This window comes from Heliconius melpomene, chromosome 4 (assembly GCF_056956725.1).
Source record: "Heliconius melpomene rosina isolate 202511_hmr_F chromosome 4, ASM5695672v1, whole genome shotgun sequence".
Taxonomy (NCBI): Eukaryota; Metazoa; Arthropoda; class Insecta; order Lepidoptera; family Nymphalidae; genus Heliconius; species Heliconius melpomene.
The window spans coordinates 5,270,570-5,288,340 of record NC_140392.1 but is presented as its reverse complement, the minus strand read 5'-3'; the positions used below and the strand labels follow the sequence as shown (position 1 = coordinate 5,288,340).

General features: G+C 32.8%; 1 protein-coding gene across 9 annotated transcripts in view; it reads right to left on the bottom strand.

Moving 5' to 3' along the window:
* The window catches only part of SK (small conductance calcium-activated potassium channel), a 187,120-nt gene that overhangs the window by 19,760 nt on the left and 149,589 nt on the right, over window positions 1-17,771 (bottom strand). For all 9 annotated transcript variants that reach the window (XM_085208287.1, XM_085208290.1, XM_085208286.1 and 6 more), the window contains one exon: window positions 1,551-1,750. In XM_085208287.1, the coding sequence (XP_085064413.1) occupies window positions 1,551-1,750 (200 nt within the window). The remainder of the gene's footprint in view (window positions 1-1,550; window positions 1,751-17,771) is intronic.

The window sequence follows — 17,771 nt, the reverse complement described above, 5'->3', positions numbered from 1 at the left end:
CCGGATGCAAGGTATTAGGTAGGCATGTTATTAGGCTTTTGTTAGGAAAATCTCAAATTACTTGTAGTATGTCAGATTTTATCTTCCATGGTTTGAGATTCTATATATTTTTTTAGCTTCCTGCTATATCCTGCACCAGCGGGAAAGGCAGAGGGAACCTGGGAACCTAATTTAAAGACACTCCGATCACATTAAGACACATCCGTTTCCCATTTTCTATCGAACTCGTGACACCAGAGCGAAGAAATGAAAATTTTAAATATTTTATTTCCTCGAATAGGAATCGAACTCACAACCTATCTCATTCACACTACGACTGCTCTCACCCTCTAATTAAGAGTAAAAATCTCCTCGAATGAATAAATATTTATATTTGAATAAATATGCTTTCGTAGTCTAGTTGAATAGAATGAAGCGTTAAATTGCGCTTTATTATGCAATGTAGAAACGTCTGTGAATACATTTTTATATTTTAAATTGTAGGAAGTAATGCACGTATATTTTATAAAACTATAATTTAAGTTTTAAGTGTAAATGTGTGTAAGTCTTTTTTTAGGGTTCCGTAACAAATAACAACTATGCAGGTCTACGGTTCCTTAGAGTGCAGGAAAGATAAAGCTTCTAAGTCAACGCAATCAAATTTTGTATGAAATTCGCTGCGTCACGTAACCTATAGGGTACTTCCCGTGGACCTACAGTCATGAAATTTGGCACGAAGTGACAACTTCTAATACAAACAAAGATAAAAAATATAAATCGCTTAAAATTGTTAAGTTATTAAAATAAATATTTTTTTATTATTCACCGATAAATTAAAAAAAAAAAGTAATAAATATTAATAAAGAAACTTATTTATCTTCCTCGTCCAGTTAAAAACTAGACGAGCTTAAGATTGTAGAAAGTTACAGTAATTTGTTATTAGCAAAGGAGGCCATTAGTTTACTTCAGTACTGAACTTTTCTTCCCAAGTTCAAAAGGAAATGCTTAACTGGCTCCGGATTAAAACGCGATGTAATTTCTGCAACGACAAAAGAGTATGTTCATGTTTCTACAAAAAAACTGTAATTTTTCATATTTTTTTTATTTATTCTCTCATAGATTGTAAGTAGGAATACCAATTTAGGACCTTAAATAATTGTATAATAATATTTATTATTAAAATATATTATTTGTATAAAAAAAATCATGTTTTTCACCTTTGCACTTTTAGCTGGTCAAAATATTTCCGTCTTAGAAGTACTGCATGATCGGTAGTGGAATCTAACATAGAGATTGAATCCTATAGTTTAAAAATGCGATGACGTCACATAGCTTATTCAAATTAATATTATATTGTAGTATATATGTAAGTATTTATTTAAAAATTCATCTTTTATAACTTCGCTCATTCCATACATTCATTCATTCGTACTGATTCCTATTCGTATACTATAAATGGACAAATCTCTTTCGCACTATAGATATTCTTCCATTGCAATTTGGGTTAAGCCCTTAGAAACACATATTTCCAGTGAAAATCTGACTTTTCCAATATAAACAAATATAATTACCTATATCCTATATTAGGTTTATGCTTGGCGGTCCCCCCACCCTTATACGTGCCTCCACCCAACGCGCGCTCTTCACCGTAGCGAGGGTACTCGCTGTGGACACCGACCAGCGCGACACCAGCTTCCTCCGCCGCTCCGTCCCTCCCGGAGTACGCCTTCATGGCGCCGGGGATCGAGAGCGTCGATACCGGCTTCCGCAACTGTAATAGATATGTTGAGGTTTTATATTTGATTTGGAAGTTATTAATTTGGAAGATTTATGTAACATTTGATAATTTTAATAAGAACTGGAGAAAATTTTGAAGGCATTATTAGGTAAAAAAATTATTAGTTTTACGTTGTATCCCGCATATAGTGTTAATACACTCCTCAATTTCCGCCGATTTTTGAGACATTGCGTTTTCGTGGTGGAAGTCAACACCGACTTTTGCCTTGGCACCAGACCTTGGCTGACCCTGGCCTAAAATACTTTAGAACTCAAAGCTAGGTTGAACGTATAAACAAGATGATTTTAATGACTTCTTTAAAATAAAATAACTATCTCATCTTCAGATACGAAAGAAATAGATATTAAATAGTATTTCAATATAAACAGAACAATAATATTTATATTCTTATAGAGATATTGAATTCATCATTTTTGCAATAAAGAATTTATCATATTTCAAAATCCATACAAAACTCAAAGCGATATAAATCAAAGACTGATAAATACAATAATACTCGGTTCAACAGTGAACAATTTCTGTTGAAATGTGAAAAATTCAATTTTGCCAGGCGAAGTAAATAGAAAGTTTGAGAAGAGCAGTACAAAGTTTCATTGCATTTTTTACTCGACACAAAATTTAATTTGAAATCCGTTCGTTATTTAGTTCGCCGCCTCATAACTTCAATTGACATTTTTTTTTGCTTGTTTCAAATATTAAAGTAATGTTTCAAATTTAATTCTCTGTAGAGAGAATATTTTTGTTACTTGTGTCTCGTTGTTTCTCGCTCACAGCTGGGTAGACAGAGGGATTCTAGCGATAAAACTCTCCGTTCCCTATTTTTCGCCGAATTCTGGAAACATTGACTAAGAGTGGCGGAATTCAACGTTGCACTTTGTGTCGACACCAAATCCAAGAAATGAAAGTAATATTAAATATTGCATTTCGTCGAGTGGGGAATCGAACACACAACCAGGTACAGTCACACGCCCCCCCCCCCCCCCCCCCCCCCGCCTCCCCCTACGCCACGACTGGCCTAGCGATATTAATAACTATATATCTAATTTAATATAATATAATATCTAATTTCATAATAAATTAAAATTATATAGAAACAACTCCTACAGTATATTACTGGGACGAGCTATAACAACTGTCGTCTACGATTTGAATCATTTAGTTAGCTAATGACTTTCGTCATTATGAAAATGTCACTGACGTTCATTTTGTACCATAAAAATCGAATAAATCGGTATCTTTCTCAGATATGAATTCTATTGCGTAATATAGCGTAAGTAATAAATTTAAATATGTTTCTTAGTTTTTCTATCTTAGTCTTATTTGTAATTATGATTAATGTGAATAAAAAATTATAATAATTGGGAAGTATGTTCAGTAGAGATGGAAGGCGGTAACAGAGTTAACGGAACCTTAGCTGCATTGATGAAATGGAGAAACGTCAGCATAGCTACACGTTTGGCCGTACACTATCAATTTTTTTATTAATATCTTCATTTCTTCGCTCTGGTAACAATGCAAAGCTTGGTGGATAATGGGGAAACAAAGTGTCTTGTCACTATGTTCCCTCTATATATCCTGCTATACCTATACGGAATCTATAGCTTATCAGATAAAATGGTTACAAATTTAGTTTCCCAAAGCAAAGAATATATATTTGCAATTATTCACCCTATTCACTAGAAAAATCGCTTGAAAATGCAATTTTAAAGAGCCGTTATGTATTTTATGTACAGCTTTAAGCTTTTAAGCTCTTTTCAGTCTGATATTTATATGACATAAAATTGGAACTTTTCAATGCTGGAAGCAACCTTTGAGTAGCCCCACGATAATAAGGAATGGAACTGCGATATCACGTCTGCAATTCAGCTAAACTTGCAGGATGAGGCCGTAATAGCCCCATTCCTCTGGATCATACTAGGAAATTTTGAACTTTCATGGTTTTGTTTGAATATAAGCTTCTTTTTAAGGATAGTCATGAATTTATATTAAGTATATGCAGGAGTAGGAGGAACCTAGTTTAAGAAGTGTCTTAAAGTGGGGAACAGAGTGACGTTTCCGCCAAATTCTCGAGGCGGTGCGGATAGAGTGAGGAGAATCCACAACCGAGCGATTACATAGTCAAAGGCTTGTGCCTTTGCGCAAGAAAAGCATTTTTATCTTCATTTTTTCAATATATTTTTTTCCATTTCTCCGCTCTGGTGTCGAGGTAAAGCTCGGCGTTGAGTTCTGCCACTCAACACGCAATGCCTACAGTATTCGACAGAAAGTAGAGAACGGAGTGTCTTAACCTTTAAGTATGGACGTCGGGTCTCACAGACCCATCTAGGTCTACGAATTCTGCAAATCGGCCACTTCTCGGTGACCTCCGCCACTGAGTCTCTCAGTACCTTTCGTATTAATGACAAAGTGAATGTAGATAGCAGTGGTTGTGTCTCTGGGTTCAAAACACGTGAGTATTTAACTTTCTCAGCGGGACCTGGGTCTGTCAGACCCGACGTCCATGTTTTCCATACATAATGATTTCAAAACTCCATATATTTTTATAATATTACAAAATATACTTTAATATTTTAATTGTATTATTTGTATTCAAATGTTTTTATTGTTATATATCATATATTATTTTGCATTATTTGTTATATATTTTAGTAATATAAATATTATTTACCTAAAAAAGATTCAATTTTTTTTAGTTTTTATGATAAAATGGAAAAAAATCATCGACCAAGCACGTCAGGGACAAATATATCGGTACTTTATACAAACATTCAACAAAAGAATTGGACGACGACATTTTATAAAGAAAATAGCACTTTATCAAATAAAAAGACGCGTTTCGTATACTAAACTACTCTAAGAATTGAGAATGACTTTGACTCGCGTTTCGCGGTCTAATCTATCATTTATTGAACATGAAGCTAAAAAAATAGTTTTGGCTTCTTGAAAAACTTGTATACTTTGCCCCCAAACGAAATATAGAAAGACAACACTTACTTATGTTGACTGCAATCGTCCTGTTAGCCTACAATGTTGAAAGCCATTGTGTATCGATGTTCAATATTACCTTATATTGAGGTGTTGTCAAAATTTTTATTTTTTAACATAAGATGTAATTTCTTTATTTTTTTTTATTGTTACTCTTTATATTTTGTTAAAAAAATATTTATTTTATTATCTCACTTTTTTTTATAGTATTTTTTTCTTAAGAGTCATCCCATGTGGCCAAAGACTGAAATTGTGACTTTAAGTTACTTAAATCGTTGTGATGCGTAAAGTTTAATAAAAAGCGATTTTATTTATATTGATTTTGTTTGATTTGAGGCTATTCATGTAAACTAAAACATAAAATTGTGTTCTTCCTTTAAAAAACAGACGGAATATGACCAATAAATACACTGGTCTGACAGACCCGACGTCCATATGTGTGTTATAAAAAAATCACGTCCATACTTAAAGGTTAACACTGTGTTCCCTCTGCCTACCCTGCTGTGTGCGGGATACAGCGTGAAGCTGATTTTTGATTTTTTTTTTTTTAGTTTTCAATAACTATATTTATAATAAAAAAATAATTTTATTTTAAAATATATAACAATAATATAACGTCTCTATTCGTTCATAATATACGGTACATCTAAAATTGTAATAACGTTCGCCGATAATGATAGCCGTTTGTGATATCATTTGGATTATCATAACGTGCTATCGAGTGGAGAATATATTTACGATTTTAATATTGTTATATTTTACGTTTAAAATAATAATAAAACTGAAAATGAGTGGTGCTTAATTTTTAGTGGAACCGTCTATAATGATATTTTATGATTATGAAATAACACATTTATGTTAATTGTAATATCAACCAGTTTTTTGCTTTTATTTCAGATTTTATACATGGTCAAAGATAAAAGAAGAATTTATTTACTGTAGTAATAATATTGTAATTACTACAAAGTAAAAAAAATTGAAAATTAATAAGTTAATTTATTAAAATTTATGTAACTTTATTATTTAAAATCCTTTTTATTTTTGTGTCGGTTCCATAATTTTTTTCGGCGTATTTAGCACTTATATCTTAATGTCTTATAACTTGTTGTCTTGACTGGCAGCTGGTCTTCTATAAAAAATATCCCCTTACTCCTATGAGTTATTATAAGAAATTCTATAAAACACGGCAACTGCCTATGAAATTTAAAGGTTTTCCTCGATTTCCATAGCATGTTGGACAAACATAAAAAAAATTGTTAACGAATATAGAACCTCATCCATTTCGAAAAAAGAAGTCATATTTTCGTTTCGAAATGAATTTGGAATCACAATCATAGAGATCAGCGAGAAAATTAAATATATATACAGGGTGTCCCAGGAGCCAACGATAAAACGAAACCAGGTGATAGACCAAGTCGTGACAGTTATGAGAAAAATATAAAAAAAAATCTTTGTCATGTATTTTTCATATTATATTGATTTTAAAAAATATCGCAAAAACCGACACCTGTGATGGTTTTTCACGTCCCTGGACACAAATATTACTCTTTCTTCATTTTTTTTTCTGTAATGTAATCATGAGTAACCCTTCTGTGAATTACAGTTTAAGATTTAAACATACCTGCATCAGTTTTCAATAAAATGTGGTGTTTTTGCCAAACATTAAATTCAAAATATTTACTACACCCAACTTTAACCGACTGTACTATAAAAAAAATGTACTACACTGTTTTTGCAAGTAACTTTAAAAGTTGGCGCATTTAATCTGGATTCCGAAATGGTACGACACTTGCTGGATTACTTCTTTGTTGAAGAGAGAAAAATCGAAATACACGATAATCGGGATGACGTTCAGCTTTTTGGTATCTTTTCCGATACATTCTAGCTGCAGCATTTGCGTTACATAACCATTCTCCATGAATGAAATGCATATTGGCAATGTGTCAAAGACCGAGTATATCGCCTGTGAGACCCCGGACTCGAGCACTGTCCTTATAAGTCCTGGGTCCCCATCCCCTAAGTTGGAAAAGTTCAGGTACCTTGGATCCGTCATGCACGAGTCTGAAGGCATCGATCACGATCTCTATAAGACGGATAAGAGTTTGGACGGTATCCTGCGATCACAGACCACACCAGTCACCTCCCTAAACTAAACACTTAGCCCAGGCAACGCTTATCCGACTTAGGGGCTGGCCCAGGACTTATAAGAACAGTGCTCGAGTCCGGGCTCTCGCAGGCCATATACTCGGTCTTTGACACGTTGCCAATATGCATTTCATTCATAGAGAATGGTTATGTAACGCAAATGCTGCAGCTAGAATGTATCGGAAAAGATACCAAAAAGCTGAACGTCATCCCGATTATCGTGTATTTCGATTTTTCTCTCTTCAACAAAGAAGTAATCCAGCAAGTGTCGTACCATTTCGGAATCCAGATTAAATGCGCCAACTTTTAAAGTTACTTGCAAAAACAGTGTAGTACATTTTTTTTATAGTACAGTCGGTTAAAGTTGGGTGTAGTAAATATTTTGAATTTAATGTTTGGCAAAAACACCACATTTTATTGAAAACTGATGCAGGTATGTTTAAATCTTAAACTGTAATTCACAGAAGGGTTACTCATGATTACATTACAGAAAAAAAAATGAAGAAAGAGTAATATTTGTAGTCCAGGGAAGTGAAAAACCATCACAGGGTGTCGGTTTTTGCGATATTTTTTAAAATCAATATAATATGAAAAATACATGACAAAGATTTTTTTTTTATATTTTTCTCATAACTGTCACGACTTGGTCTATCACCTGGTTTCGTTTTATCGTTGGCTCCTGGGACACCCTGTATATAACATTTTCACAACGTGACATTTACTTTATGAAGAAAATAAATTTAAAATTTCATATAAGCTTAATAAATATATTTGGTGGGATTTGAGGTCACATAACACCGTCAGTATATCGCAACCGGTGTATAAAGGCGTAACTTCTATATTTTTATTACATCGGTATATTGCTATTGTACCAAATAGAATTCAAATTACGTGCAAATATCAGTAGGATCGCGCTTGTCATATATGAAATACGACTTGGTAACGGAGATAAAAGAGAGTTTTATGATATTTCTATATATTAGGTAATGGTCTAATAAGGCCATCGTGGTACAGGAACACAAGTGTGATGGGTGTGGGTTCGATCCCCACTCGGGGGAATAATTAAAAAATGATAGACTAATTGTATTACACGTAAGTCAAGAAATCATTTAGCATACGTCCTACCTGCCAAAATAATTTTCTTCTAATAGAACAACAAAAACGGGTAAAACAGAAGAAAAAACTCCTATTATACCATTTGTCTAAGAACCAGTTAGTAATTAACTAACGATATCGAAAGTAACTATACTATTATATAAATTCTTAATAACAAAAATTAATGGGTTTTCGTAAGTTTATAAACGAAGGAGTTATATGAAAGTGCTTTGTAACCATATTAATGGAACAGTCATCGATCCCTGTCCAATGGAAGGCAGGCATTGATCAAAACACGAATCTACTCTTGATGATGGATTACAATTTCTTATGGAAATAAAACTTCAGTTTTCAAAGAGGGTACTATAGATATTGTATACTGTTTTTGCAGTTGAAAAATATCTGAATGTGTACGTGAGGATCGTGGATTCGATGACCGTTTGTGAGAATTAAATTTAAGAATAGTGTTGAGATACTCTGTTTTCCATTAAGACACTTCAGTGTCCTACTTCCCTCCGAATTCTTATGGAATTTCGAGTTAAGTGGCAGAACTCAACACTACGCTTTTGCCTTGAGGTATTTCTTTTTTTGATTTTTATACTATGGTGAAATAATATATATTTCCGCATATCAGATTTTATAGTTGGATTTTATATTTCTTTGTCTTGTTAGCTTGTTACTAGTCTAGACGTCTAAAATGTTCAATTACACAAAAATACTATTAACTCCATATATATATCTCTTCAATAACATTTTTTTTACAATTTCTCAATTTTAAACAATTATACTTTTTTTATTAGCTTCACGCTGTATCCCGCACACAGCAGAGTGAGAACCTAGTGTCAAAACACTTCGTTCTCCACTTTTCACCGAATTTATAAAGGCATTGCGTGTTGCCTTTTGCCTTGGTGCCAGAGCGAAGAATCGAAAATATTAATAAATAACAAATCCTTCCTTCGAGTCGGGATCGAATCCACAACCGCCGCGTTACACCCTTATACCCGTGCACGACGACGCCCTCAATTATATTGTATCGAGGTATATATAAGAACGTATAATATATGTCGTTGACGATGTTACAGCGTAATTGGGACGTGTCTACAGTACATTGCTTAAACTGCACGTTATATTTGTATATTCAAATCCTTTGCGGTAGAATGTTTGTATTTAAAACAAAAATATGTTCTCATTTCGGTAGCACCAAATATAGCGTTGGTTTCTATCACGTAGTTCGCAATAATCTTATATGTTAATTTAGTTTCTAAAAATATTTAATGGTATTTTTCATAGGTTCACGCTTTATCCCTAGGGGGGTAGTCAGAGAGAACGCAGTGCTAGACACTACGGTCTCTACATACCTCTTTCGCCTCGTCCACTGTCATCAACCTCTTGATACATGCTCTCCGGGGGATCCTCATACTTTTTACGTTACCTTCTTCATATATCTTTGATACTGTGTTTCCGAAGGTCAACCGAGGTCTCCCTCTACCTCTCTTACCACTCGCTTTTCCATCATAGATCTTTTGTGCCATTCTTTCATCACTCATTCGTTCCACGTGCCCAAAATGCGACGTATTTTGGATTATTTCTATTAACAATAAAAATAAATCAAATTGAAAATAAAATAATATCTTTAAAGCAGTATCAATTTAAAATAATAATACCAACTTAAACCTTAATTTTCTTGTAGTATCCAAGTATAAACAGTCTGGCTGCATCGTTTGCGAGATTAATCAAAATTTCCGTTTGCTTATTGCTGGCTCCGGGCGCACCCGCGGGCATTTTTGACATCATTGCGTACTAAAAGTTATCTTTTTAAACGTTCGTACTTTTTGTGAAATAAGATCAAAATAAAAGAAGGATTTAATTTACACATGCGTATATAAAATCTGCTCTGGCGCCCGGAAAATGCGGTAATTGAAAATTGTAATTGAATTTTCTGTTGGGTCGCTTGTAAATAAGTGATGATATAGTACGTACTGTACGTCTGTAGAATTGAATTTTGTTTTATTTTTAGCTTAACACTGTATCCTGTACAAAGCAGGGTGAGGAGATGGAACCTGGGAACCTAGTTCTTAGACTTAACCTAATCCGTTCCCGTTCCCATTAAGACACTTCCGTTCTCCACTTTGTGCTGAATTCAGGACGCATTGCGTATTGAATGGAGGAACTGGCGTTGCCAGTGCGAGTAAATGTACTTATTTACAAGAAAATATAATAATAACAACATACCTCAAAACATAGCTAATTATTATTCGTGTTGTTCTTCATTTGACTTAAAAACACTATTTAACACGTATTAAGTAAAACCAACCACCCATTACAATAGCAAAACTTGAAAATAAAATTTAAAATTTTGCTTCCATAATATACTTTTAAGTTATATATTAGTTTCTTTGTAAATAATCGTAAATAGTAACAGAGTAGAGTCGCTTAATTATATCTGCTGTCACGGAGTAAAAATTAACGAGACAATAAAAAATAAAGAATAATAAATTTTACAGTCATACAAAGGAAGTCCAGTCAAAATGGTTAACATACAATGTTTTTATGTTTTATAAAATATTTTTTTGGATAATTTCTTTATTACAAGCACTTTTAAATAATCAAGTTACAGTTATGTCAGTAACGCCAGGTATGACAGTTAAGCCAGTAACGCCATGTCAGTAACGCCATCTATTGAGGCCGTTGTGGCGCAAAGGCACAAACGTGCGACTGTAAACACGGAGGTAGCGGTTTTGATTCCCACAAGGGGGAATAAAATATTTAATATTTAACATCGCATCTTATCCTGCAAGGCAGAGTAGGCAAAGAGAACCATTTAGACAATCTGTTCTCTACTATGAAGTAGAGAAAGTAAGAGTATAATTTACTGATTATAAAACTATAGCATAAATATATTATAGCATATATATATATATATATTATTAAAGTTCGTACATACAAATTTTGTACTAATAATCTGGTATGCGTGACAGGGCCAACCCATGTAATATTTAGGTGTGGATTTCCTTTCACCATAATATGTTTTTGGACACCATAAGGACTCCATTGTAAAAGCAAGTTTAAGCATTGTAATTTTCTTATTAATCTTTAATATTGTGATTTTAGGTATGCCGCTAAAAGGTTTTTAACCGATTTCTGTAAAAGGTGAAGGTTATTATTGAACTTTATTTATTTAATTATTACGGATATTAGATACGAAGGTTATTATTACGGATTGGGTGACACAAACATAAAAAAATACAATCGAAAGAATCGATTTTGATGATTTTGTTTTATTTTAAAAGTGGCACTTCTCTTCTTCATCTGCTCAAGTAAATGAAATTATTAATATTTTCATTTCTTCGCTCTGGTGTAGATGTAAAGTGCGGCGTTAAGTTTCGTCACTCAACAAGCAATACCTCCGAAATTCGGCGGAAAATCTGGAGAGTGTAGTGTCTAAATACTACCCACCCTGCTATACGAATACAGCGTGAAGATATAAAAATAAAAAAAGAAGGTATTTTTCAAAGAAAAGAATAAGAAAAACAAATATTTACAGTATTCGAGATGAAGAGGCGCTTTTCAAAGGTACGAGAGCAGTCTATAAAGCTTTTTTGTAATTCGAACTAGTTAACTTTGGTAAAATGGTTTTCTTGAAAATTAAAAACACTCTAAGCAATTGGAGGGGAGTACATAATTCTTGAAAGATGAAACGAGGAAGAACTGATAGGTTAATATTTATTTTCAATCAATTATATATTTGATGGTAGACATTTTTTGTTAATTTTCGTTCGTTTATTTAGTATTATGTACTTTAGAATGAAATTTAATCAAAATTTGCTCAGGCTTCATTCGATTTTCTTAATCATAAATATGTATATATAATTTTTTCGTGGAACAAAATTATAAAATAAGAATTCATACATTATTTTAATCTACTCAATACAAAAATATTCAAACAATATAGTAGAAAATTACATAGACCTAAAACAGACAAACAAGACTTCCCAATTCCAATTTAAAATCACTAAGCAAAAACCCACTAGAGTCACTAAGCAAAAAATCACTACCAACTCAATTAAAACAACATTAAATATTGTTTGATGGAAATACTTTTCATCTCAGTGGGAGAGTCACTAACAGCTATTATTTCTCTTTTCACTTAACTCGTCGGGCTAATAAAGTAGCTTGGCCGCGCTTGGAAAAGTTCCTAGACAAAGTAGGTTGCGGGCGACACTGCTGGAATAGTGAAAGAGAATTTTCTCAGTGATTTTAATTCGCTGATACGGTAGGAAGTTTAGTATAAGTTATATTCTATACATGAGATTATTTGTGAAATTAGGAGAGTATTAGAGTAGAAAGTAGAGAGTATCTTCTATCTATATGTATAAAAGGACTTGTCCTCACTGACTGAGGTAAGACGCACGTATAGCCGTAACTGCTATGCGTAGAAACGTGAAATTTGGACAGATGTTTACTTTTGTAATCTGGGCATCCACTAAGAAGGGATTTTGAAAAATTTTAACCCTACAGGGGCGAAATAGGGGTTGAAAGTTTGTCTGGAAAAAAAATTTAATCGCCACCGATTTTTATAAAATTTGAAATTTCGACTCTTAAAAATATTTCATTGAACACATGTTTCGTGGTTTATTAGAAGAATTCACCCCTAAATAAGCAAGCGAAGCTGCGCGCGTCCGCTAGTTAGTAATAATAGAGTTCGAGGCCATGCGACTGTAAACGCGACAGGTTGTGGTTTCAATTCCTAGTCGAGCAAATGAAATATATATTTTTATTTCTTCGTTCCGTTATCGAGGCAAAGCGCGGCGTGTAATTCCGCCACTCAATACTCAAAAATAGAGACTTCAGAATTCTGCGGAAAGTGCGGAGAGGAGTGTATTAACACTAAGCTCCACTTCTCTACCCTACTACATACAGGAAACAGTGAAGCTGAAAAAAAACGATTGAATTGTAAATATTTCATTGTATAAAAATAATGATATAACGCCGCGGCGAGTTTCCACAACGAATTTGAAAAGAAACACCAAACTGCCCAACTTTTCTTTTGTACGGTGATTTAAAATTCACTTCCTATTGTGTTAAGAATGCAGTTTTTTATAAAATAAAATTTTTTTCTTGTGCAAGACCGTTGTTGATATTCTTTTGGGTTTTTGCTGAAACGAAATTTGCAGTGTGATGAGCTCAGATGGGGTTAAAAAGCCTGAAGTTAAGTTTTTATCTGATATTATGCTTGATATTTTGGCAAGCGTAGCATAGGGCTCCAGCTCGATCGACCGACAACCTAAAGAAGGTTGCTAGCGTCGACTGGATACGGAAGGCGCAGGATCGGGAGCTCTGACTGTCCAGCAATGGGCCCGAATAGGCTGATTTGAGTGTTCATTATGCTTCCTCCATATTAAAAACACATACAGAGGCACGGAGATCACAAGGGGATTAGTTTCACAAAGTTGAGGTAAGTCCGTGATTCAACATGTATGCGGAATGGATGAATATTTTATTTAGTCTTTGGAGAATCTTAATAAATCTGGCTAATTAGAATTTATAGTAAATATATTTAAAAAAGGCCAAAACAGCAAAATCGAATTTCTCTAAAATTTCTTTTGTTTAAATATATAAGTGAAAACCAATATTTTTTTAGTACTATGCTTCTGCTTTTTTATTAAATATTGATAAGATGATAGAATTTATCAAGCGATACGCAGTGAGTGACTGAAATAGGATCGTTGTGTTAAAACACTCCGTTCTCCATTTTCTGCTGAATTCTGGTAATATTGTTTGTTACCACACCACACCACCATGAAAATATCACATTTCCTCGTATGGAAATCGAACTCACAACCTGTCACGTTTACAGTCACATACCTCCACCACGACTGACCTCAACAATGGTCTAGGAATACTATTCACCATTTAAAAGACATACATATAATAAACAAAGCATATACGAAATTAAAATAAAATTGAACTAAATTCTTAGTATAAATGTTTTGAATCAAATAGCAAAAGCTTAAGCGTGTTTATATTGCACGTAACAAAAAAGGCACAATATATTTTATTACTTTACACATTGTACATAAATATGATGTGTAATATTATGAACGTTGTCGTATAATAAAACAGGAAACTGTTTATTTTTGTATTCTTTATGTTTTAGTTATAAAATTTAGAAAAACTCATGAGAATAGTGTTTACTTACATTAATTATAAATAGAACAGAGAAAGATAATATGTTTGAAATGTGAAAAAGAAAATAGAAATATATCTCTATGTTCTTTATATGTCTACGCGTATAGCAGGATAGGCAGAAGGGACCTAGTGTTAAGACACTACGTTTCCCGCTTAATTTTTCCAGAATTTTGGAAAAATTGCGTGTTGAGTGGCGGAACTGAACGCCGGACTATGTCTTGTGAGTAAGTTCTCAGTGTAATTAGAATATAAATTCTACGATAACAATACCTGTCCAAAAAGTAAGATTACCTTCAGTAACGTTAACAATTAACCTATATAATAATGTAGAACGTAAGATGTCACCATTTGATAACAGTCAAGTCTTATCTTCCCTCGAATTAGCAAGGACTCGTCCTTCAAAATATTTGTTTTAACTACATTTACTTATAATGTTGATATAATCTGTATATATAAATAAAATTTAAATGTTTGTCTGTGTTTACAAAATAACCGTGTTTTTCAAGTGCATTATATTATACAATCTCAAAATTTTTGTCCGTCTGTCTTTCTGTTCTCTAAACGGCTCAGCCTATTTAGGAATTGGAATATAAATATAACAATAATTTTAAAATAATTTTAAGTAAAAAAACAATATTTATTTATAAAAAGATATCACAACCCAACAAAGTTTATCCAAGCGTCAAAAAGTAATTTTACGTATAAAAGTAAACGTTGAAAGCTAAAGGGGATTACTGCAATATTGGAACAAACTCATTCCAGTACTATTAAAAGTTATTCGTTACAAACTGGAAAACCTTTCACGGCACCGGCCGTCTCTGTTTCACCATTCGTACAGTGCTGTCGTTACTTTCGTATTGTAGTTTTATATTGTTATGGAATTGTTACATTTTTAATATTTTATTTTCCTTATGCTTGTAGAACTCCGCAGAATGTTGGGAATGGAAGTGTGTTAATATGAACAGAGTTTCTCAACTGATTGAATGAGTATGCAAATTAAGCTTGAATCTTATGGCTCTTCACTCTGATGACGACGGAAATCCGCGGCGTTGAATTCCGCGGCTATACGTAATGCCTTTTGAATTCGGTGAAAAGTGAAGAAAGGAAGTGTCTCAATGAGAACGGAGTACTCTAAAGTTCCCAGGTTCCCTCTGAATACTCTGCTATATGTGTGTATTTTCATTGATGTATGTCGTTATTTATTCACAATAATTCTTTAAAAAAAAGTAATAATAAAGTGTATGAAACCCCTCTTAAAGCCCATATTCCACAAAAAGAAACCATGAACAAATTAAACACTCGAATTAGTAATCGTCCATCCATGTTTCGTTTCTACATAAACGAGTGGATCGCAGTTAGTGAGGTGGAAAAGGTTTTCAAATGCCATGGATTTCCACTGAACGAACCAATAATATGTAAACAATCCAATCTTTGTGACATAAATACTATAATAATTGACTTCAGTGCTTGTGTAAATATGAGAAATATTGATTTTAGTATATTAGTTATTTTAATTCAGTTCTTTTATAGCGTTCCAGGGTGCCGGTAGAGTACCAATGTCACCTTGTATGGAAAACACACGAAAGAGGTTGTACGATAAACAAAAGATAAAATTTTACACAATAGAAGAATGCATGCTGAAAATAGATACAATTAAAATACTGCCTTCACCTATTAGTTCTTTTAACAAGTTTGTATTTGTTTTACTAGAATTATATGTATCTAAGCCATATTTTAATTATTATACCATTTTCATATATATTTAAAAAAATATTCTTCTTAAATTTCTCAGAAAAAATAATTTAGCGGGATTTGAACTCGGGGCTCTCGGGATTTGGATGTATAGATTAATTAAAGTACTTGGACGGTATCCAAGAAATCCTGCTACGTTGGAATTTTATGCGAAATAAAGATAGAACAAGTTAGATATCTATATTGTCTAGATAACAAAAATAGTAAGTAAGATAAAAAAAAACTTATCTGATAGATCTTTGTTTGATTTGCCTTTTAAAAAAAACTAGAATAATGTAAAACTAAGTATAAATAAAAAGAAACTAAAAATAAATTCTTATATTAATTTTTCGGCTACCATTACTATTTTTACTTTATTCAATTAAGATTACAAAATACTAATAGTAACTAGTAACGTACAGCGGAAAACGCAAACACAAATGGGGAACGAAGTGTCATTAGGTTTTATTATTACATTAGGTTCCCTTTGCCTACCTTCCTGTGAGGGATACAGCGTGTAATAAGTAAGGAAATTATACAAATATTTGATAACCGCCACCATTCCTACTGACCTGTCTGTGTAAAATGTCATCGATTGTGACAAGGAAAAGGTATAAATAATAAACGTCTACGGCCATGGCCGGCTCACGGCCGATCATAATTTTATGTCGATACTGAATAATCTGTGGTCAGTAGGGTTTTACATAACGCTTTACGTCATCGATGGTGGTCGTGCTTTTGTGTTTTTTTTACTATATTAAAAAGTATTTTATAGAGAAACTTTTGATGATATTATATATATGATGTCTAGTAGGAATGTAATAATAGTAGATGATTTGTTTTCTTTGTCGAATCTTGTTAAATTTGGGAGCTTTTTTAGAAAATATATTTTTCTTAAAATAGGGTTATTTATTTCAAAATTTTATTTGAAAAATGTGTATTAAAATTTTTAAATAAATTAATTAGTTGTAATTTCTAGTACTCTTCCGCGAATCTGAGCATGAAAAATAAATATCTTGGGTTAAGCTCCCGGTGGCCTGCATAACCATCATCAAATAAATACTAAAATATACAAAAAAATATATATTATAGAATTTTCAAAACATGTCAGTCTGTTTTCAAGTCTCCTTGGAACTAGGAACCTAAATCATTTGTAAAAATATAATTCTAAGCTTCTTGGTTTGGTCTGTAAAAACCAAATTAATTTACTTGGGCGTACATACATGACTAGCACTATTATTTGAAGTAAAATATTTTTTTTGCTAGTGTAGTTCCAGAAGTTCCAACTAAATTAAAGCGACGTTTGAAACATATTGCTTACATACGAGAGCTCAAAAGCCGTACTTAATTTCATTTTGACATCCAAGTTTTATATAATGTAATATGCACCCGCGAAGCAAATTCTAATTCTATTAGTGTCTTACCTCCAGTGTTCCAGTTTCCAACAAAATATAGAATGAGAGAGAGAGAGAGAGAGAGATCGTCTTTATGCCTGATGTGAAAGTGCTATCTCACCACATCGCTATTACTGGTCTAATGTGATAGATGAAACTTTGAGATCAGCATTTTTATATTTTTAAAAGCCTTTTTCAATAATAATGGTGTCTAAAGATATATTTTATAGAAATTCTGCTGACAATTTTCATTTCTATAATTATATCAGTATAATTTACATTTTTCAACATAATATTTATGTTAGAATTCTTTATCCAGTACAACGGAAGCTCCCTGCTATAAGATATTGATTTTATTTTTTATTAAACATTCTTATGATAGCTTCTTCCGCCTGTACATTAAAGATTATTAATTTTATGAGATTCTCTTGTTATACTAACAGGGTTCATCCTGA